The 22,609-nt window shown below is 39.4% G+C and overlaps 1 protein-coding gene across 2 annotated transcripts in view; it reads right to left on the reverse strand.

Moving 5' to 3' along the window:
* SPAG6 (sperm associated antigen 6) overlaps positions 1-22,609 on the reverse strand; it is a gene marked incomplete at its 3' end in the record, with an annotated part of 74,660 nt that overhangs the window by 14,705 nt on the left and 37,346 nt on the right. For both annotated transcript variants that reach the window (XM_081228449.1, XM_081228450.1), the window contains exons 5-8: positions 22,231-22,404; positions 20,457-20,609; positions 10,052-10,243; positions 2,846-2,962 (exon numbers count right to left, since the gene is read on the reverse strand). In XM_081228449.1, the coding sequence (XP_081084575.1) occupies positions 2,846-2,962; positions 10,052-10,243; positions 20,457-20,609; positions 22,231-22,404 (636 nt within the window). The remainder of the gene's footprint in view (positions 1-2,845; positions 2,963-10,051; positions 10,244-20,456; positions 20,610-22,230; positions 22,405-22,609) is intronic.

The following is a 22,609-nucleotide window of genomic DNA, read 5'->3' on the forward strand; positions in this document are numbered from 1 at the left end:
TTTCCCAGGATGAGTTGGGTACTTTTCTTCTCTCATGGAATTCTGTTAAACCCCTATCAGTGCACTTGCCACATAATATTTAAATTATTAGTTTATATGTCTATCACTCATAAATGTCATTGAAGGTAGAAACTATTCATTCATTAATTTCTCTAGTGCCTGGTGCCTAATAGATGCTCAATAAATGTTTAGGAAATGAAAGAACATACTAAGGAGTAGGCAGAGAAAGGAAATGGAGGAGGTGTTAGACACAGAAGAAAAACCAGGGAAGTAAAGAACCAACAAATGAGAGAGAAGACTTTAAGAAGCGACCAAGGAGAACTAAATAAAGTCACTGGGTTTGACAATGGATGTTAGTGTGTTGAAAGGAAAGAGCCAGTGGAGATGAAGAGGTTAATCATGCAAGACAACACGACCACCAGACAAGGAACAAATAAGGAAGGTCCTGGGGGCTGGGGATGCGGTTCCTGCTTTCTTCCTTCCGTGGCCATTGCTACCATTCCCTCTGACAGAAACACCCTTTCTTTCTTCCTCCATTCTTACTCTTTCTTTAAAGACCAGCTTTGTTTTCACTTGTACTTCTTCCACTGAAGTCCTCCCTGAATATCTCAGGCTGCATTCACTCATTCTTCTCAATTTTTTTTTTAAGTTTATCATGAAGTCTAGTACATAGAAGTGTTTTCTGATTGTTCCATCTGGTCTCCCAGCTGGATTATAAAATTCCTTGAAAAAGAACTTGGTCTTATTCTTTTTTTGCCTATCCCTTAATGCTTAACAGAGTGCTGGGTACATGTAGGCACTTTAATACTTAAAACTACAAAAGGATCTTGCTAATAGAATGATAATACGCATCAACTGGACAGTAAAAGCTGGCACTAGTGTGTATATCTAAAAATGGAAAAGCCTATAGATGTGTCGGTTTTAAATATTTTGTTTGGCCTGGAGGGTTTTTATTACCTCCTATCTGTCTGCAGCCACGTTAAATTCATACCTTTTTACCTTCTGCCTTGCTTTCCCATCTCTTTTCTAGTGCTCTGGATCCTTAGATTAAGAAAATGCAAAATTCTGCCTGAAGAAATATTCCCAAAGGCACATTTATAAGAGTATGTGATATGCAGTATTGTCTTTATTTTATCTTGGCTGTCTAACTTCCACAAATCCCACTGATTTACTTTAAAACGTGACTTATTTTGAACTCAGTTCAAGCTAGTGTTCATTTTCATAAAGTTTAGTAAAATTCAAGTTCAAGTTCAATAAAACCAGAATATCTCACTCCCTGTAGCCGAAAAGATTAGATGATAAAATGAAGCTTTCAGAAATCATGTCAACTACTCACTTTCAAGAGCTGATGACTGTGAATGATCCACTCATCTCCTTACATCTCCCTCCCTCTTAGCTGATCGAATTAGCTGGTCACTTTCTTACTTAGCACCAAGAAAACAAAGTTCAATTATTTTCTTAGAAGGAGGAAGACAGAGCATAGGTGTTTGACACACAGAATTGTATCCTGAGGGACCTTCAGCAACTTACAACCTTCTACCATCCAGTGACTATGGTGCTTGAGGGGCAACCAAGCTGTTGGAGATCATGGGAAGGATTCAGAGAACTGAGGGCTGTTAGCAGACAGTATGATCTTTCAGATGAGTATCTAAAACTAGACCTATTTAGCTGTAGGGCCTAACCTAAACATTACAGCAATATATAGTTTTTGTTCATTATTTGTAGAAATACAATGTACAAACAGTGGTACCTCCTTTATATAGCGTTATAACTGACTATTCAAATGAATTTGGCCTGCCATTCATTTTTATTATTTTTTAAAAATCAGCCTTAACCACCTCCATGTTTTATTTCTTAAAAACAACTTTTTGGGATTTTGTGGGGTTTTTTTTTTTTTGAGTGCTTAGTATATGCCTGGGATTAGGCTAAACTCTTTATATATAACATCTCATTAACCTTTACAATGACCCTATAAATAGGTTCTTTTATTAACCCCATTTATGGGTAATCACACTAAGGTTTTAGAGAGGTCAAGACTTGCTAAAGGCATTGCTGCTGGTACATGGAGAATCCAGGCACCCCAGCTCCAGAGCCTGGGCTCACGGACACAGTGGGATACTAACTCCAAAGACCCTGTTTTCTTAAAACCAACCTCCTGAACACAGTTGACAGCTCAGGGTCCCCCTCCTGGCCATCCACAGCTGTGAGAACCCACTCACTCTCTCTCAGCCTCTGCTTTCAACAGTCAGTCCCACTGCCTGAGCCCCTCCAGCAGCTTGACCTTTCTACCTTACTACCTTGAATCTGCAGTGGTCTAAGAAATATGACAGCCACGTTTGTTAAAACTGTTCACAGAATAAGTCAATACACTCCAAGTGACGTCTCAAAGCATTGCCGGTAAAGTGCATGCACGTTGCAAAAAATATTTCAGTGACTCAGAGACCTTTTTCCTTTTCTTTGTAATATCTTCGCAGTGTTCCCAGATGAGTGAAACTAACAGACACTGGGAAAATTACCAAAAGTTACTTCTCAGTATAAATTATCTGCGCTATGAGGTTTTTATATGTTGACTCTTTACTCTCCAAGAACATAAAAAAGACAGTACAGAGGCTGTGAGGAAAATGTGAGGAAGAAGAAAGTGTGAATTATTTATGTGTGAATTTTATTAGCTTATGTTAATTTTATTAACCTATATTACCTTCCATGTCAATATGATAGGTGAAAGTTAACTAGTAAAACCCTGCCCCCATCTTATAGAAGAAAACATTGACCCAGCAGAAGAAACAAGTTAATACCCCATTTCAATTTTCTTCCCCCACTTGTAGGCTAAGAGAGCATGTCTTACCTTACTGAACTGTCCAACCACATACTTCAGAATATTGGGAGGAGCACCATACAGAAATGGCTCGAGAGCTGGTAAATAGGTGCATTTTTGTAGGATATTCTTTATGGCTTTTTTACTCTATTGAAATACAAAGCAAAATACATACCAAAGTAAGTAATCAATGAAAGCTTGACAAGAATTCATGTCTTGTGTTCCTGGAATTTGAAAATGAAGTGAAGAGCTTGTGAGGAACTTAACTGCTGTTGGTGACAAGGTCTACCAGCGGCATCCACTGTATCATGCAGACAGCCTTACTCCAATTTTAAAGGTTCCAAGTTGGTGATAGACTGCCAACTTATTAATCAAGAACTCTAATTACACTAGAAATCCACTGAGCTTCACTATCCTTCATCAAGAAATATACTTGAGGGCTTCCCTGGTGGCGCAGTGGTTGAGAGTCCGCCTGCCGATGCAGGGGACGCAGGTTCGTGCCCCAGTCCAGGAGGATCCCACATGCCGCGGAGCGGCTGGGCCCGTGAGCCATGGCCGCTGAGCCTGCGCGTCCGGAGCCTGTGCTCCGCAACAGGAGAGGCCACAACAGTGAGAGGCCTGTGTATCGCAAAAAAAAAAAAAAAAAAGAAATATACTTGATTTTTTACTATAAACTTCTAGATCAGGATGTATATCATGATTAATAATCAGTTGTATTATCCAGCATGAAAGAAATATTAGCATATTAGTTAATTAAGATTTTGTTTACTTGTCAATTTCTGGGTTTAAGATTTTTTTAACAACATTATTGAGATATAATTTACATACCATAAATTCACTCATTTTAAAATCCATAGATTTTTAGTAAATTTACAGAGCTGTGCAACCATCACCACAATCTAATTTTAGAACATTTTCATCACCCCAAAAGAAACCTTGTGCCCGTTTATAGTTACATTCTTGTGGGTGTAAAGTAATATCTCATTATGGTTTTGATTTGCATTTCTATAGTCACTAATGATGTTGAACATCTTTTCATGTGCTGATTGATCATTTGTTGGTGAAATGTCTATTCAGATCTTTTGCCCATTTTTTAGTTGGGTTGTCCTCTTGTTGAGTTTTAAGAGCTCTTTATATATTTTGAATACAAGTCCTTGCTTGAATATATGATTTGCAAGTAATTTTTCCAAGTCTGCGGCTTGTCTTTTCATTTTCTCAGTGATGTCTTCTGAAGCATACAAGTTTTTCATTTTGATGAAACCTAATTTATCAATGTTTTCTTTTATTACTTGTGCTTTAAGTGTCATTTCTAAGAAATCAATGCCTAATCCAAGGTTAAAAAGATTTCCCTCTATGTTTTCTTCTAAGAGTTTTATAGTCTTAATTCTTATATTTAGACCTATTATCCATTCTTAGTTAATTCTGGTATATGGTATGAGACACGGGTCCAAATTAATATTTTTGTCTGAGGATATAATAATTATCCTAGTACAGTTTGTTGAAAAGACTAACATTAAATTGCCTTGGCACCTTTGTGAAAAATCAATTGACCATAAAAGGGTCTATTTCAGATTTTCAATTCAATTACTACATTGATATATATATGTCTTTCTGTAAGCAAGTACCACACTATCTTGATTCCTGTAGCTTTATCATAAATTTTGAGGTTGGGCAGTGTAAGTCTTTCTTTTTCAAGATTGTTTTGGCTAGTCTGAGTCCTTTGCATTTCCATATGAATTTTAGGATCAGCTTCTCAACTTCTGGGGGGAAAAAAGCCAGCTGGGATTTTGACAGGAATTGTATTGAATATGTAGATGGTTTTCACAATATTGAATTGCCATTTTAACAATATTGAATCTTCCAATCTGTGAACATGGAATGTCTCTTCATTTATTCAGATCTTCTTTCATTTTTTTCAGCAACGTTTTATAGTTTTCAGTGTACGAATCTTATACTTCTTTTGTTAAACTTATTCCTAAATATTTTATTCTTTTTGATGCTATTGTGAATGAAACTATTTTCTTAACTTCATATTTGAATTACTCATTACTAAGATATGGAAATACAATTGATTTTTTTTTTTTTTTTTTTTGCGGTACGCAGGCCTCTCACTGTTGTGGCCTCTCCCATTGCGGAGCACAGGCTCTGGACACGCAGGCTCAGCGGCCATGGCTCACGGGCCTAGCCGCTCCGCGGCATGTGGGATCTTCCTGGACGGGGGCACGAAGCCATGTCCCCTGCATCGGCAGGCAGACTCTCAACCACTGCGCCACTAGGGAAGCCCAATACAATTGATTTTTATATTGATCTTATACCTAGTGATTTTGTTGAACTCTTATTAGTTCTAGTATTTGTGTATGTGTGTGTCTGTGTGTATTCCTTAGGATTTTCTACATATAAGATCACGTCATATTTTGGATTTAGAATGAATAAGCCTTTAGAAAATGTGCCTTATATTTGGTTATTTATGGCTCTGAGTGAAATAAAATTGTTCCTACAACTTCATTCTGTGAATTGTACAGAAATTACATGGGGTCAACAAACCCTTTTATTTACCTAATTCAGGAAATCAAGTAATATGTTACTTTGAAATAATGAATAGGAGATTATGAATTTTGCTAAATGTCAGAGCATTTAGTAGCTAGTGCTTATCCTTAGACATATATAATACATGATGATGTGAGGGAAGGAGTCATGGGCTATCTACTTATGGCAACTTGAGTTTGAGCCTGGTTTTCCTATGAACTAGCATAGCATCTACAGTTCTACATTCATTAATTTTTCTGATATTTCTAAAAACTGACTTTAGCCACACTGATCAAAGCTATTGTAAAAACCACAGTAAGTGACTAGCAATACTATTTTTTTTTATCTCAACAACACACATAAGTGTAGTAATTAACAAAATACAATTGTCAATTCTAGGCAAACACTTGGTGCCACTTCAGTTGTCTTTCACAGAAAATGAAAGGAGTAACAAAAAATTATTCACTGTTGCTTTCCTTAATGAATGATCTCTAATGAAAATTGCTTAAAATGAAAAATGTTTCTTATTCAAAAGTTAATTTTATTCTGAAAGCATTCTGACCCAAAGAACTATAGTTATTTAAATGAGGGGGGCACATAGGAGTAAATCTTCATGACCTTGTGTTAGGCAAAGTCTTCTCAGATATAGCTCTAAAAGCACAAGCAGCAAAAGAAGAAAAATAGACTGAACTTCATTAAAACTTTTTTTTAAATGTGCTCTAAACAATACCATCAATAAAGTGATAAGACAATCCACAGAATGGGAGAAAATATTTTTAAATCATACATTTGATAAGGATTTGTATCCAGAAATATATAAAGAACCCTTACAACTCAATAATAAAAAGATAAATAGCCCAATTTTAAAATGGGCAAAGGGTCTGATTAGACATTTCTCCAAAGACGATATACAAATGGCCAATAAGCACATGAAAAGATTTTCAGCATCATTAGCCATCAAGGAAATGCAAATCGAAACCAGAATGTGATACCAATTCACACCCACTAGGATGGCTATAATAAAAAACAAAGACAATAACAAGTGATGGCAAAGATGTGGAAAAATTAGAACCCTCATACATTGCTGGTGGGAATGTAAAATGGTACAGTCACATTGCAAAACAGTTCGGCAGTTCCTCAAAATGTCAAAAAGAGTTATCATATGACCTAGCAAATTCCATTCCTAGGGACATACCCAAGAGAAATGGAAACATACATCCACACAAAACTTGCACAGTAATGCTCATAGCAGCATTATTTATAATAGTCAAAGAGTAGAAACAACCCAATGTCTAAGCAGTGAACAGAAAAATAAAATGTGGTATATCAATACAATGGAATATTATTTGGCAATTAAAAGGAACAAAATATTGATATATGCTACAACATGGATGAACCTTGAAACTTTAAGTGAGAGAAGCCAGGCACAAAAGGCCACATATATTGTATGGTTCCATTTAAATGAACTGTCCAGAAGAGGCAAATCCCCAAAGACAGATAGTAAATTAATGGTTGCCTGGGGCTAAACAGGAAGGATATGGAGTGACTGCTAATGGGAGAATGAAAATGTTCTAAAATTAGACTGTGGTGATGTTTGCACCTGTGAAGATACTAAAACCATTGAATTGTATAGTTTAAATGGGTAAATTATATGGTATATGAGTTATATTTCAATAAAGCTGTTAAAAATAAAGGGAAACAACCAAGACAATAAGAATACAATAATTAAATCAAATAATTATCTTAGAAATAGTTTTATAACTATTTGAATAGTTTTATAACCATCCAAATGCCAAACTAAGATGATGCATTTCGATATGATACCTCTGAATCAAAACAAATGAAAATGTAGTTGCCTGAATATTATCAAAATATATGTAGGTAAGCTGATTATATAAAAGATATATATATTTTTTCAGTTTTTATAAGGTATTTGAAATTACATAGGTGTGAAAATGTGCACGAAATTCCAAGGGGCTGCTCCTTGGCTCTCTCTCATGGATCAGAACCAATTAGAGAATGCATACAGAAGCTGACATGCCTTTGGGACAAAATGAACTTCAACATGGCCTTATAATTTGAAAGCTGCTACAGAGTAACAAATGAGAAACACCATTAGACAGTTCCTAAAGCTCTTGTATACATTTTCCCTACTGAGATAGTGTCACATCAAACAGATTTGGGCTTTCACTCTAAAGCCTTTAAAACAACAACTGAGAATCCAAGAGACCTTGGGGAAGAAAAAAAAAGGAATGATTAAGTCCCTACAATAAGAAAATATCTGGATGGATTTAAAGCCTTGGAAAGATTGTTGACAGGATAATGATTGATAAATCACTTTTAATTTAATACCCACTGTATTTCCTGAAAGTAAATATTATATTAAATAAAGGCAGAAGGAACCTTCTATTAGTAAACCTAAATGTTTTAATAAAACCACTTTTATTAAACTAATACAAGATAAAAATTATCTGACTTCAAAAAGTAAAGTTATCAAACTTATTTTACTCTGGTGATATTTATACAATATAATATCATAATAACTCATTAAAAACCAAGTTATATAAACTTGGTAGTATGTAAATAGTATATAGTACTCCCTCAGAGGCTATTTGCAAGGGTTTCTCAACTATAATTACTATTGACTCCACTATTAATTATTCATGCTCTAGCTGATGTATTCTTTTATTTCCCTGGATTACTAGAGGTAAGGGTGGGAAGGATGAAAAGTGAGGAGGAGGGAGGAGGGAAGAGGAGGAAGTGGGGAAGGGAAGAGGGAGGAAGAAAGACAATTATGATAATGGGTTAAAGAAATATGCCGCAAAAAGAGAACTACATACACAGGCTAAAATTATATGTAGGGCTTCCGTGGTGGTGCAGTGGTTAAGAATCTGCCTGCCAATGCAGGGGACACGGGTTCGAGCCCTGGTCCAGGAAGATCCCACATGCTGCAGAGCAACTAAGCCCATGGGCCACAAGTACTGAGCCTGTGCTCTAGAGCCCATGAGCCACAACTATTGAGCCCTCACACCACAACTACTGAAGCCCGTGCACCTAAAGCCCACTCTCCACAACAAAGAGAAGCCACCATAGTGAGAAGCCCACCCACTGCAATGAAGAGTAGCCCCCGCTCACCGCAACTAGAGAAAGCCCGTGCACAGCAATGAAGACCCAACACAGCCAAAAATAAAATAAATACATTTTTAAAAAATAAAATAGGGCCTCCCTGGTGGCGCAGTGGTTGAGAGTCCGCCTGCCGATGCAGGGGATACGGGTTCGTGCCCCGGTCTGGGAGGATCCCATATGCCGCGGAGCGGCTGGGCCCGTGAGCCATGGCCGCTGGGCCTGCGCATCCGGAGCCTGTGCTCCGCAACGGGAGAGGCCACAACAGTGAGAGGCCCGCATACCGCCAAAAAGAAAAAAATAAAATAAAATAAAATAAAATAAAATAAAATTATATGTATGTAAATCAGATGTACTTGGACAACTCAAAACTGGAAATGGAGTTGTGGTTTCTCACCAGAAAGTCAAAGAATCACACAATTGTTAAACAGGAAAAGACCTTAGCACATTGTCAATCTTACTCTCTACCAAGCATTGCCAAGGAATGGAGTCAACATTGGAGACAAGTAAGGGAAAAGCCCTAAATCTACTAAATCATTGCTTTGATCTAGGAAGTCTTATAAAAACGGAAAAAGCGTTAATCTTAGAAATCAACTTCCCCCAATGAATCTGTAGAGAAAAAAACATGTAAACATAACCAAATCAACATAAACTCACTTTTATAAAATTTATAAACCAAATAAATGACTCACTACATTGCTTTCAGAGTCTCTCAACTGTAAGTTCAAGCAGACTTCCTGCCTCGTTAGAGCATCTAAAGTTGTTCCAGCAAATCTGTTTTCCTATTTGTTACTTTAGTGTTTTAATTAAAATTTAAAAGTAATTTAATTTACTGTTATTTTGATTGTCTTTTCTGTGTACTTCTCTCAACCCAAGTCAATTCTGAAAGCTGTTTTCCAAAAGTTGCATGTTTTCCTAATTGGGAGTATGCTGGGAAGCATTTTTCTTTCTTTGAAATTCTAAAATTATTTCACAAACCCATCCTACTTTATATTCATGTTTTATGAATCATGTCAGTAGCTAGTAACATTTTTTTTAGAAATCTTTATTTTTTTTTAAATACATGATTTAAAATGTTTAATTTAGTGAATCTTACAGTCATTCAGTCACTTTTCCTTTTAGGAACAAATGTAAGACATAATTAAAAGATCAGGCAGACTTGGAGTTAGGAGAGGTAGCTCATGCTTCAGGAATACCTTGAGAAAGCAGCTTAAATTTCTTTAGACTCAATTTTTTAATGTAAAATGGACTAAAGTACTCTCTGGCCAATTCCACCTCCAAAATCCTATTATTCAATAACCTATTTCATAACAAAAGTCAATCGAAATGTAGAAGGCAACAACCAGACATTCATTTTACAAACAACTTTGTACCTACAGAGAACTTTCTTTAAAATATATCACTGATTTTTAGAGACAAAGGTAACTCATTTTCAAAGAGTCACCTCACTTCTGATAAATTAATTTCTTGACTCAGAAAAGCGATATTGTCCGTGATGAAAATTAAAACATTTTAAATTACACATTTTAAAGAATGAGTCAAAATCTAACAAATCTTCATTAAAACAGTCAAGAATTAAGCACTTACTTTCATTTGAAGATCCTCAGAACTTTCGGTCGACATGTACAAAGAAAGCAGGACAGGCAAAGTGTTTGTGACCGCGACAGCCCGGGCGTGCTCCGGAGTGTGCCTCCCAATCTGTCCCAAGGCCCAGGCAGCAGCAGCCTTAATATGATCTTCTGGCTCTTCCGACAAGCAGACTGACAGCTGGGGCACACCCTGCAGCGTTGATCAAAAGAGCAAGAGTTATGAATCCAGAGCAGGATTAAAGAGTCTTCCCTGTCTCTCAAACATTAGAAGGAATCATTTTGGTCTTGATCCTTTTCTTAAACGGTTCAATAAATGAGCACTTCACAGGGGCTGTCATTTTTCAAGTCAATAAAATGACTAGAACTAATTTACCTTAATTATCTGTAACAATCCAACTAAACTAAATATCTCCACTAACGTTTACTCCCCAAACAGAGGCGTTTAACCAAAAAACAGATGCCACAGACTAGTATTTAGGCAAAACCAGATTCCACTGTGACAAATTAAAAATGTGTAGGATTTTAAAACCTTTTGCTTGAGGGGAGGCCGGCTGGGGCCGGCGCACACATCCCAGACGCAGCCGGGCGGGTGACTCAGCTGCAGGTGGCGCCCCAGAGTCCCGGGAAGCGGTGGGGGGCGCAGGATGCTCTCCGAGGTCGCCCCCGGGGCAAAGGGTTTCCAGATCTGATCAGGGAGCTGGACTCCTCTGTGTCACCACTTAGAACACACATCTTTTCTTTGTTATCAACATCACTGATCATCAACCACCCCAGACATCTGCATGTGTGACTTTAAAAAGCCAATGCAGCAGCATTTTGGTTGAAGGAGGAGACCTTCAAGATGACAGAAGAGTAAGACACGGAGATCACCTTCCTCCCTGCAAAAACATCAGAAGTACATCTACATGTGGAACAACTCCTACAGAACACCTACTGAACGCTGGCAGAAGATCTCAGACTTCCCAAAAGGCAAGAAACTCCCCACATACCTGGGTAGGGCAAAAGAAAAAAGAATAAACAGAGACAAAAGGATAGGGAGGGGACCTGCACCAGTGGGAGGGAGCCGTGAAGGAGGAAAGGTTTCCACACACTAGAAGCCCCTTCACAGGCGGAGACTGCGGGTGGCGGAGGGGAGAAGCTTCGGAGCCACGGAGGAGAGCACAGCCACAGGGGTGCGGAGGGCAAAGCAGAGAGATACCCACACAGAGGATCGGTGCCGACCGGCACTCACCAGCCCGAGAGGCTTGTCTGCTCACCCGCTGGGGCGGGTGGGGGCTGGCAGCTGAGGCTCGGGCTTCGGTCGGAGTGCAGGGAGAGGACTGGGGTTGGCGGTGTGAACACAGCCGAAAGGGGCTAGTGCGCCACGGCTAGCCGGGAGGGAGTCCGGGAAAAAGTCTGGAGCTGCCGAAGAGGCAAGAGACCATTGTTTCGGGGTGCACGAGGAGAGGGGATTCAGAGCAACACCTAAACGAGCTCCAGAGACGGGCGCGAGCCGCAGCTACCAGCGCAGACCCCGGAGAAGGGCATGAGACGCTAAGGCTGCTGCTGCCGCCACCAAGAAGCCTCTGTGTGAGCACATGTCACTATCCACACCTCCCCACCCAGGAGCCTGTGCAGCCCGCCACTGCCAGGGTCCCGTGATCCAGGGACAACTTCCCCGGGAGAACACACGGCGCGCCTCAGGCTGGTGCAACGTCACGCCGGCCTCTGCCACCGCAGGCTCGCCCCGCACTTCGTGCCCCTCCCTCCCCCAGGCCTGAGTGAGCCACAGCCCCCGAATCAGCTGTTCCTTTAACCCCGTCCTGTTTGAGCGAAGACCAGACGCCCTCAGGTGACCTATACGCAGAGGCGGGTCCAAATCCAAAGCTGAAACCCAGGGAGCTGTGCGAACAAGGAAGAGAAAGGGAAATCACTCCCAGCAGCCTCAGGAGCAGTGGATTAAATCTCCACAGTCAACTTGATGTACCCTGCATCTGTGGAATACCTGAATAGACAACGAACCATCCCAAATTGAGGAGGTGGACTTTGGGAGCAATGATATATATATTTTTTTCCTTTTTCTCTTTTGGTGAGTGTGTATGTGTATGCTTCTTTGTGTGATTTCGTTTGTATAGCTTTGCATTTACCATTTGTCCTAGGGTTCTGTCTGTCTGTTTTCGTTTGCTTTTTTTTTTTAATTAATTAATTAATTAATTTTTTTGTTTGCTTTTAAGTATAGTTTTTAGCGCTTGTTACCATTGGTGGATTTGTTTTTTGCTTTGGTTGCTCTCTTTCTTTTTTTTTTATTACTTTTTAATTTTTTAATTTTTAATAATTATTTTTTTGTAATAACTTTATTTTACTCTCTCTCTCTCTCTCTCTCTCTCTCTCTTTCTCTTTTTCTTTCTTTCTTTCTTTTTTTCTCCCTTTTCTTCTGAGCCATGTGGGTCTTGGTCCTCCAGCCGGGTGTCAGGCCTGTGGCTCTGAGGTGGGAAAGCCGAGTTCAGGACACTAGTCCACCAGAGACCTCCTGGCTCCACGTAATATCAAACGGTGAAAGCTCTCCCAGAGATCTCCATCTCAATGCTAAGACCCAGCCCCACACAATGACCAGCAAGCTACAGTGCTGGACACCCTATGCCAAACAACTAGCAAGACAGGAACACAACCCCACCCATTAGCAGAGAGCCTGCCTAAAATCATAATAAGGTCACAGACACCCGAAAACACACCACCAGACATGGTCCTGCCCACCAGAAAGACAAGATCCAGCCTCATCCACCAGAGCACAGGCACTAGTCCCCTCCATCAGGAAGCGTACACAACCCACTGAACCAACCTTAGCCACTGGGGGCAGACACCAAAAACAATGGGAACTACGAACCTGCAGGCTGCGAAAGGAGACCCCAAACACAGTAAGTTAAGCAAAGTGAGAAGGCAGAGAAACACACAGCAGTTGAAGGAGCAAGGTAAAAACCCACCAGACCAAACAAATGAAGAGGAAATAGGCAGTCTACCTGAAAAAGGATTCAGAGTACTGATAGTAAAGATGATCCAAAATCTTGGAAGTAGAATGGAGAAAATACAAGAAGTGTTTAACAAGGTCCTAGAAGAACTAAAGAGCAAACAAACGATGAACAACACAATAAATGAAATTAAAAATTCTCTAGAAGGAATCAATAGCCAAATAACTGAGGCAGAAGAACGGATAAGTGACCTGGAAGATAAAATAGTGGAAATAACTGCTGCAGAGCAAAATAAAGAAAAAAGAATGAAAAGAACAGAGGACAGTCTCAGAGACTTCTGGGACAACAGTAAATGCACAAACATTTAAATTATAGGGGTCCCAGAAGAAGAGAAAAAGAAAGGGACTGAGAAAATATTTGAAGAGATTATAGTTGAAAACTTCCCTAATATGGGAAAGGAAATAGTCAATCAAGACCAGGAAGTGCACAGAGTCCCATACAGAATAAATCCAAGGAGAAACACACCAAGGCACATATTAATCAAACTATCAAAAATTAAATACAAAGAAAAAATATTAAAAGCAGCAAGGGAAAAACAACAAATAACACACAAGGGAATTCCCATAAGGTTAACAGCTGATTTTTCAGTAGAAACTCTGCAAGCCAGAAGGGAGTGGCAGGACATATTTAAAGTGATGAAAGGGAAAAACCTACAACCAAGATTACTCTACCCAGCAAGGATCGCATTCAGATTCGAGAGAGAAGTTAAAAAACTTTACAGACAAGCAAAAGCTAAAAGAACTCAGCCCCACCAAACCAGCTTTACAACAAGGGCTAAAGGAACTCCTCTAGACAGGAAACACAAGAGAAGGAAAAGACCTACAATAACGAACCAAAAACAATTAAGAAAATGGTCATAGGAACGTACATATCAATAATTACCTGAAATGTAAATGGATTAAATGCTCCAACCAAAAGACACAGATTGCCTGAATGGATACAGAAACAAGACCCATATACATGCTATCTACAAGAGACCCACTTCAGACCTAGGGACACATACAGACTGAAAGTGAGGAGATGGAAAAAGATATTCCATGCAAATGGAAATCAAAAGAAAGCTGGAGTAGCAATTCTCATATCAGACAAAATAGACTTTAAAATAAAGACTATTACAAGAGACAAAGAAGGACACTATATAATGTTCAAAGGACCAATCCAAGAAGAAGATATAACAACTGTAAATATTTAAGCACCCAACATAGGAGCACCTCAATACATACGGCAAATGCTAACAGCCATGAATGGGGAAATCGACAGTAACACAATCATAGTAGGGGACTTTAACACCCCACTTTCACCAATGGACAGATCATCCAAAATGAAAATAAATAAGGAAACACAAGCTTTAAATGATACATTGAACAAGATGGACTTAATTAATATTTATAGGCCATTCCATCCAAAAACAAGAGAATACACTTTCATCTCAACGGCTCATGGAACATTCTCCAGGATAGATCATACCTTGGGTCACAAATCAAGCCTTGGCAAATTTAAGAAAATTTAAATCGTATCAAGTATATTTTCTGACCACAACGCTATGAGACTAGATATCAATTACAGGAAAAAGTCTGTAAAAAAGACAAACACATGGAGGCTAAACAATACACTACTAAATAACCAAGAGATCACTGAAAAAATCAAAGAGGAAAAAACACCTAGAAACACATGACAATGAAAACACAACAACCTAAAACCTATGGGATGCAGCAAAAGCAGTTCTAAGAGGGAAGTTTATAGCAATACAATCGTACCTCAAGAAACAAGAAGCATCTCAAATAAACAACCTAACCTTACACCTAAAGCAATTAGAGAAAGAAGAACAAAAAATACCCCAAAGTTAGCAGAAGGAAAGAAATCATAAAGATCAGAGCAGAAATAAATGAAAAAGAAATGAAGGAAACGATAGCAAAGATCAATAAAACTAAAAGCTGGTTCTTTGAGAAGATAAACAAAATTGATAAACCATTAGCTAGACTCATCAAGAAAAAAAGGGAGGAGACTCAAATCAATAGAATTAGAAATGAAAAGGGAGAAGTAACAACTGACACTGCAGAAATACAAAAGATCATGGGAGATTACTACAAGCAACTCTGTGCCAGTAAAATGGACAACCTGGAAGAAACGGACAAATTCTTAGAAAAGCACAACCTCCCGAGACTGAACCAGGAAGGAACAGAAAATCTAAACAGCCCAATCAAAAGCAATGAAAGTGAGACTCTGATTAAAAATCTTCCAACAAACGAAAGCCCAGGACTAGATGGCTTCACAGGAGAATTCTATCAAACACTTAGAGAAGAGCTAACACCTATCCTTCTCAAACTCTTCCAAAATATAGCAGAGGGAGGAACACTCCCAAACTCATTCTACAAGGCCAATATCACCCTGATACCAAAACCAGACAAAGATGTCCCAAAGAAAACTACAGGCCAAATCACTGATGAACATAGATGCAAAAATCCAACAAAATACTAGCAAACAGAATCCAACAGCACATTAAAAGGTTCATTCACCATGATCAAGTGGGGTTTATCCCAGGAATACAAGGATTCTTCAATATATGCAAATAAAACAATGTGATAATGCCATATTAACAAATTGAAGGATAAAAACCATATGATCATCTCAATAGATGCAGAAAAAGCTTTCAACAAAATTCAATACCGGTTTAAAATAAAAACCCTCCAGAAAGTAGGCACAGAGGGAACTTACCTCAACATAATAAAGGCCATATATGACAAACCCACCGCTAACATCATTCTCAATGGTGAAAAACTGAAACCATTTCCACTAAGATCAGGAACAAGACAAGGTTGCCCACTCTCACCACTATTATTCAACACAGTTTTGGAAGTTTTAGCCACAGCAACCAAAGAAGAAAAAGAAATAAAAGGAATCCAAATCAGAAAAGAAGAAGTAAAACTGCCACCAGTTGCAGATGACATGATACTATACATAGAGAATCCTAAAGACTCTACCAGAAAACTGCTAGATCTAATCAATGAACTTGGCAAAGTAGCAGCATACAATATTAATGCACAGAACTCTCTTGCATTCCTATACACTAATGATGAAAAATCTGAAAGAAATTAAGGAAACACTCCCATTTACCATCGCAACAAAAAGAATAAAATACCTAGGAATAAACCTACCTAAGAAGACAAAAGACCTGTATGCAGAAAACTGTAAGACACTGATGAAAGAAATTAAAGATGATACAAATAGATGGAGAGATGTACCATGTTCTTGGACTGGAAGGATCAACATTGTGAAAATGACTATACTACCCAAAGCAATCTACAGATGCAATGCAATCTCTATCAAACTATCAATGGCATTTTTCACAGAACTAGAACAAAAAAATTCACAATTTGTATGGAAACACAAAAGACCCTGAATAGCCAAAGCAATCTTGAGAAAGAAAAATGGAGCTGGAGGAATCAGGCTCCTGGACTTCAGACTAAACTACAAAGCTACAGTAATCAAGACAGTATGGTACTTGCACAAAAACAGAAATCTAGATCAATGGAACAGGATAGAGAGCCAAGAGATAAACCCATGCAATATGGTCACCTTATTTTTGATAAAGGAGGCAAGAATATACAATGGAGAAAGGACAGCCTCTTCAATAACTGGTGCTGGGAAAACTGGACAGCTACACGTAGAAGAATGAAATTAGAGCACTCCCTAACACCATACACAAAAATCAACTCAAAATGGATTACAGACCTAAATGTCAGGCCAGACACTATAAAACTCTTAGAGGAAAACACAGGCAGAACACTCTATGACATAAATCACAGCAAGATCCTTTTTGACCCACCTCCTAGAGAAATGGAAATAAAAACAAAAATAAACAAATGGGACCTAATGAAACTTAAAAGCTTTGGCAGAGCAAAGGAAACCATAAACAAGATGAAAAGACAACCCTCAGAATGGGAGAAAATATTTGCAAATGAAGCAACTGACAAAGGATTAATCTCCAGAATTTACAAGCAGCTCATGCAGCTCAATATCAAAAAACAAACAACCCAATCCAAAAATGGGCAGAAGAGCTAAATAGACATTTCTCCAAAGAAGACATACAGATGGCCAAGAAGCACATGAAAAGCTGCTCAACATCACTAATTATTAGAGAAATGCAAATCAAAATTACAATGAGGTATCACCTCACACCAGTCAGAATGGCCATCATCAAAATATGTACAAACAATAAATGCTGGAGAGGGTGTGGAGAAAAGGGAACCCTATTGCACTGTTGGTGGGAATGTAAATTGATATAGCCACTATGGAGAACAGTGTGGAGGTTTCTTAAAAAACTAAAAATAAGGCTTCCCTGGTGGCACAGTGGTTGAGAGTCCGCCTGCCGATCCAGGGGACGCGGGTTCGTGCCCTGGTCTGGGAAGATCCCACATGCCACTGAGCAGCTGGGCCCGTGAGCCATGGCTGCTGGGCCTGCATGTCCGGAGCCTGTGCTCCACAACGGGAGAGGCCACAACAGTAAGAGGCCCACGTACCGCAAAAAAACGAAACAAAACAAAACAAAAAAAACTAAAAATAGAATTACCATATGACTCAGCAATCCCACTACTGGGCATATACCCTGAAAAAACCATAATTCAAAAAGAGTCATGTACCACAATGTTCACTGCAGCTCTATTTACAACAGCCAGGACATGGAAGCAACCTAGGTGTCCATCAACAGATGAATGGATAAAGAAGATGTGGCACATATATACAATGGAATATTACTCAGCCATAAAAAGAAACAAAATTGAGTTATTTGTAGTGAGGTGGATGGACCGAGAGTTTATCATACAGACTGAAATAAGTCAGAAAGAGAAAAACAAATACTGTATGCTAATACATATATACGGAATCTAAAAGAAAAAAATGGTTCTGATGAACCTAAGGGCAGGACAGGAATAAAGACACAGACTTAGAGAATGGACTTGAGGACATGGGGAGGGGGAAGGGTAAACTGGGACGAAGTGAGAGATTGGCATGGACTTACATATACTACCAAATGTAAAATAGATAGTGGGAAGCAGCCGCATAGCACAGGGAGACAGCTCAGTGCTTTGTGACCACCTAGAGGGGTGGGATAGGAAGGGCGGGAGGGAGACGCAAGAGGGAAGAAATATGGGGATACATGTATATGTACAGCTGATTCACTTTGTTATAAAGTAGAAACACACCACTGTAAAGCAATTATACTCCAATGAAGATGTTAAAAAATATATATATAAATAAAACCTTTTGCTTTCCCTTGTTAAAAATGTTAATTTAGAATCCTTCTGAAAATTGACTTTTCACCAAGTATAACAGATCTGAGAACAAAATACCTACTATAGATCTAAAATCAAATGAATAATATGAGCAAGAATCCTATTTAAGTAAATTTTAGGTGAAATATAGTCACTAAAATCTTTTCTGAAAGAGTAAATTTCCATTAATTTTGGTCAACATTTAAATGATAGTTTTGCCCATTTTAACATGATTGAATGTCAAAGTAGGGATGAGTACTTTTGTTACACGGATGGCATATGCTTATATCTTGCGCTTCAAACTTCAATTGTATCTAAATAATCAAAACAGAATTAACTAAAGGGCCTCAAATGCATCACAGTTTATATACCCAAGGAAGAGCCAAATAACCAAATTGAATTATAATTCATTCTGTATAGGCATAATTTTCTAACTAACTTGAGCCTAGAAGAATTATCACCTTGAATTTAGTACCACAAAAGCCACTATCACATGGGTCATGCTACCACAGCAAAGGCCAAATGATCATATATACTTTTTTTCCCTCCACCATTAAATTAGGTTTTTAAGACCAATTTCTTAAAGAAGAGATCTGCCATATTTCTTTGACTTCTTTCTTACGACTGAAAATGTGTCTGCCCATACCAAAAAAAAAAAAAAAAAAAAAACAACGGTCAGAATCTTTCTATCTTCAGAATGAGGCAACTCTCCAGGAAGTCCATACTTCTGAGACATACCAAGAGTGAAGAAACAGGAGGAAAAGAAGACAGCCCCCTTTACCCCATGCCCAACACTCTGACTTACTGGTCTCAGTTGTTTTGAACAGCAAATGAGACAAGGAGCGTTGGATGTGCTTTGCACATTAGAAAGTATTATTTAGATTGGAGGTGCTGTGAGTCCTGAGAGTACTACACGGAACGGGAAAGGATGAGGCAGTGTTGCGTGGTCTGCCTCAAACTGCTGCTGCCCCAACCTTGATCTTCAGTTAAGTGGAAGACAAACCCGATGGGAGAGGCCAGAAGCAGCCCCAGACCAAAGGCAGGGAGCACCTCCTGGTTAGTCTGGGGAAGAAACACAGGAAGCAAAAGCAATTGCTGCTTCAGCAAAAGCAATTGCTGCTTCCTTCCTCATCCTTCCTACAGTAGGCTTTCTGACTATCCACAAAAGAACCGAGAATCAAGAATCCTGATCACATCCCCATGGTGACCCTTCAGAAAGCAGCACTACTGCTCTAGTCAGTATCAGAGTCTTTGCTAATAGAAGAACAAAAGGAAAAGCTAGAGATAAAAAGGGAGTGAAGTAAAGAACTATCAAGGAATAGGTAGAAAATAAAGATCTGAGGCTCATTTTTATTCTGAGGATTAGCAAAGATAAAAAAAAAATCCACACTTCTGTTTAACATACAGCAGCAGATTTTCCATGCTGATAAGAAACCCACATCCTAGAGGGTTGCCAGAGACACTGGGAGCACACAGCCTTTGAAGCATGCTTCAGGAGATCAATATTCATTCATTCAACAAATATTTTTTGAGCACCTACGATGAGCCAGGGCTACATGATCTGGTGGGTTAATTCCAAGTTGTAAATTGAGATAAGGCCAAATCCCTAGAGCAAGGACACAGCATATCAGAAACATGCTATCCAACATGTGCTCTGAATTGCCCATGTCTAAGAAGAGAAATTAGCTCATGGAAGCTGAAGGAGAGATGGCCATCCATTGTCATATCCTGCCCAAATGGCAGGAAGGGAGAGAGTGTACGGAATAATAAAAATGACCACTGGGCACGTCATCTATGACAGCTGTCTTTAATCAAAGTATGCTTTACATACTTGTAAAGCCAATCCTTCAAGATACAAATACATGGTATTTAGATACAGGTGATACTAACACTCAGAGGTGCTGACATTTTATTGATATTAAACACTGAGTAAAACTTTAAACTTCCTGCCAAGTAAACTTTACTTCAAGCACTGCTTTGGGAAACTTACTAAAAAGCCTTGAAGAAAGCTGGTAGTTCTTTGACTCTGGTCAGCTATATTTTACACTCTGTGGGATAGTATTAATCTGCGGTTCTGCCTTAAAGTATCTCTCTGCAATAACTAGAGGAAAAGGAGGCAAGAACAAACCTTGGACGTGATGACCGCCATTGCCAGGTTCTCAGAATGAGCTGCCACGTAGCCAAGAGTCATGATGCCTGGCAGCTTTACGTTTCCTTTGCAGGACCCAATGCAATCGATCACGGCAGCAACTCCCCCCATGTTCACCAGCAGCTGAGAAAGCTAAGAGAAAAGAAGGGGAGCTAGATCACCATGGCCCTAAAGTGTATGATGATCTTTAAATATTACTTTAGCATTGCCAAATTTTAAAATTTAGGACCTAAAAAGTGTCTGGTAAAATCTGAAATATCATTTAGTGAAATTATTATATTTATCAAAGAAGTGTACAAGGGTAACAGTCCTGCTATTTCTAATGTACACAACATGCTCACTGTGAGGACCCTCTCTGTGGTTCAATTTTTCTTGCACAACTCTATCCTTATCATAATGGATGTCAAAATTCCTCACCTAAACACTAAGCCTAGGGCTAGTTCATAACTAGCTAACTGCTGAAACCCCCCATCACAAGGTGTGAGTAAGAACTGGATTAATCACTGAATGCTGAAAGGTGAGATCAGACTTGAAATAGTCTAGCCTCATTATCCTTCCTTTGCTAGCAATGATCTCTAGCTGACTGCACTCCAGTCTTGAAAAATCTCAACCAGATAAAGATGTTGGGTGAAATTAAGAATGAGGACTTGGGACTTCCCTGGTGGTCCAGTGGCTAAGACTCCGAGCTCCCAATGCAGGGGGCCCGGGTTCGACCCCTGGTCAGGGAACTAGATCCCATGTGCCGCAACTAAAGATCCCCCACGCCACAACAAATATCCTGTGTGCTGCCACTAAGACCCGGCACATCCACGTAAGTAAATAAATATTAAAAAAAGAATAAGGACTTAAAAGTTTAGTGAAATGAAATTGATTAGTGAAAATTTACACAGAAAAAGACATAACTTCAGAAGCTACCCAGGTTCGCTTCGTCTCTATTCCTTCGTCTCTATTCCTTTCCCACCTCACACCTCAGAGCAGGAACCACTGTGCAAGAGCAGCTGTTAGAGCAGTTACGCCAGGTCAGGGGGCCTGATGGTCTCTCCCAACCTGGAGGGGCACCATCTCTCACTACGCCCAGCTGACCTAGAGTGAGAGGACAACAAAGGTCCACGGTCCCTACAATCTAGAAATGGAGAGCAGAAAATGATTAAAACCTGAGATTTCAGACTCAAAGTCCATCGATATAACCCAGTGGTTCTCAACTGGGGCACTCTTGTACCCTAGGAAACATTTAGTAATATGTGGGGACATTTCTGATCGTCACTTGGGGGAGGGGTGCTACTGGCATCTAGTGGGCAGAGACCAGGGATGCTGCTAAACATCCATCCTACAGTGTACAGGACAGCCCCTCAAAACAAAGAATGATCTGGTCCAAAATGTCAACAGTGCTGAGGATGAGAAACTCTCAGAACATGTGACACTGCCCCTGAGCCCTGTGAACAAATTGATGTTTTACTTTAAAACTAAAACTAACTGCATACTGGTTGTTTTTTTTTGTTTTTTTGGGTTTTTTTTGCAGTACACGGGCCTCTCACCATTGTGGCCTCTCCCATTGCGGAGCACAGGCTCCAGACGCGCAGGCTCAGTGGCCATGGCTCACGGGCCCAGCCGCTCCGCAGCATGTGGGATCTTCCCGGACCAGGGCACGAACCCATGTCCCCTGAATCGGCAGGCGGACTCTCAACCACCATGCCACCAGGGAAGCCCCATACTGTTGTATTTTGAAGCTGTTTTTTTTTTCCCCCTGTTTTACCTCAGGTGTATGTTTCACAATCTCTCTAATTAAAGTGGAAGCATTTTTCTTCACGTGTTCATCTTTGTCCTTCAGACAGGTAAGTACAGCTGGAAAAATCTCTGCTTCAACCACCATTTCTGCTAGATCCACAGAATGTTTCGCAATCTGACTGAGAGCTGAAAGGACCTGACGCTGTTGAGCAAAAACCAAACCCAAATGTTACACAGACTCCACTGTGGAGTTCAGACATAATTTAAACAGCTTCATACACACTCAAATTCCTTTATAAAGAGGAAAAAACAATCACACATCCAAAATAATCTAGGAGTCTCGAGGCATTCACATCCTAGTCTTCTTATACCTAAATACTCAATTTCTTAAATTCCCTAATTTCCAA

Source organism: Mesoplodon bidens (assembly GCF_964165515.1).
Source record: "Mesoplodon bidens genome assembly, chromosome: 3".
NCBI lineage: Eukaryota > Metazoa > Chordata > Mammalia > Artiodactyla > Ziphiidae > Mesoplodon > Mesoplodon bidens.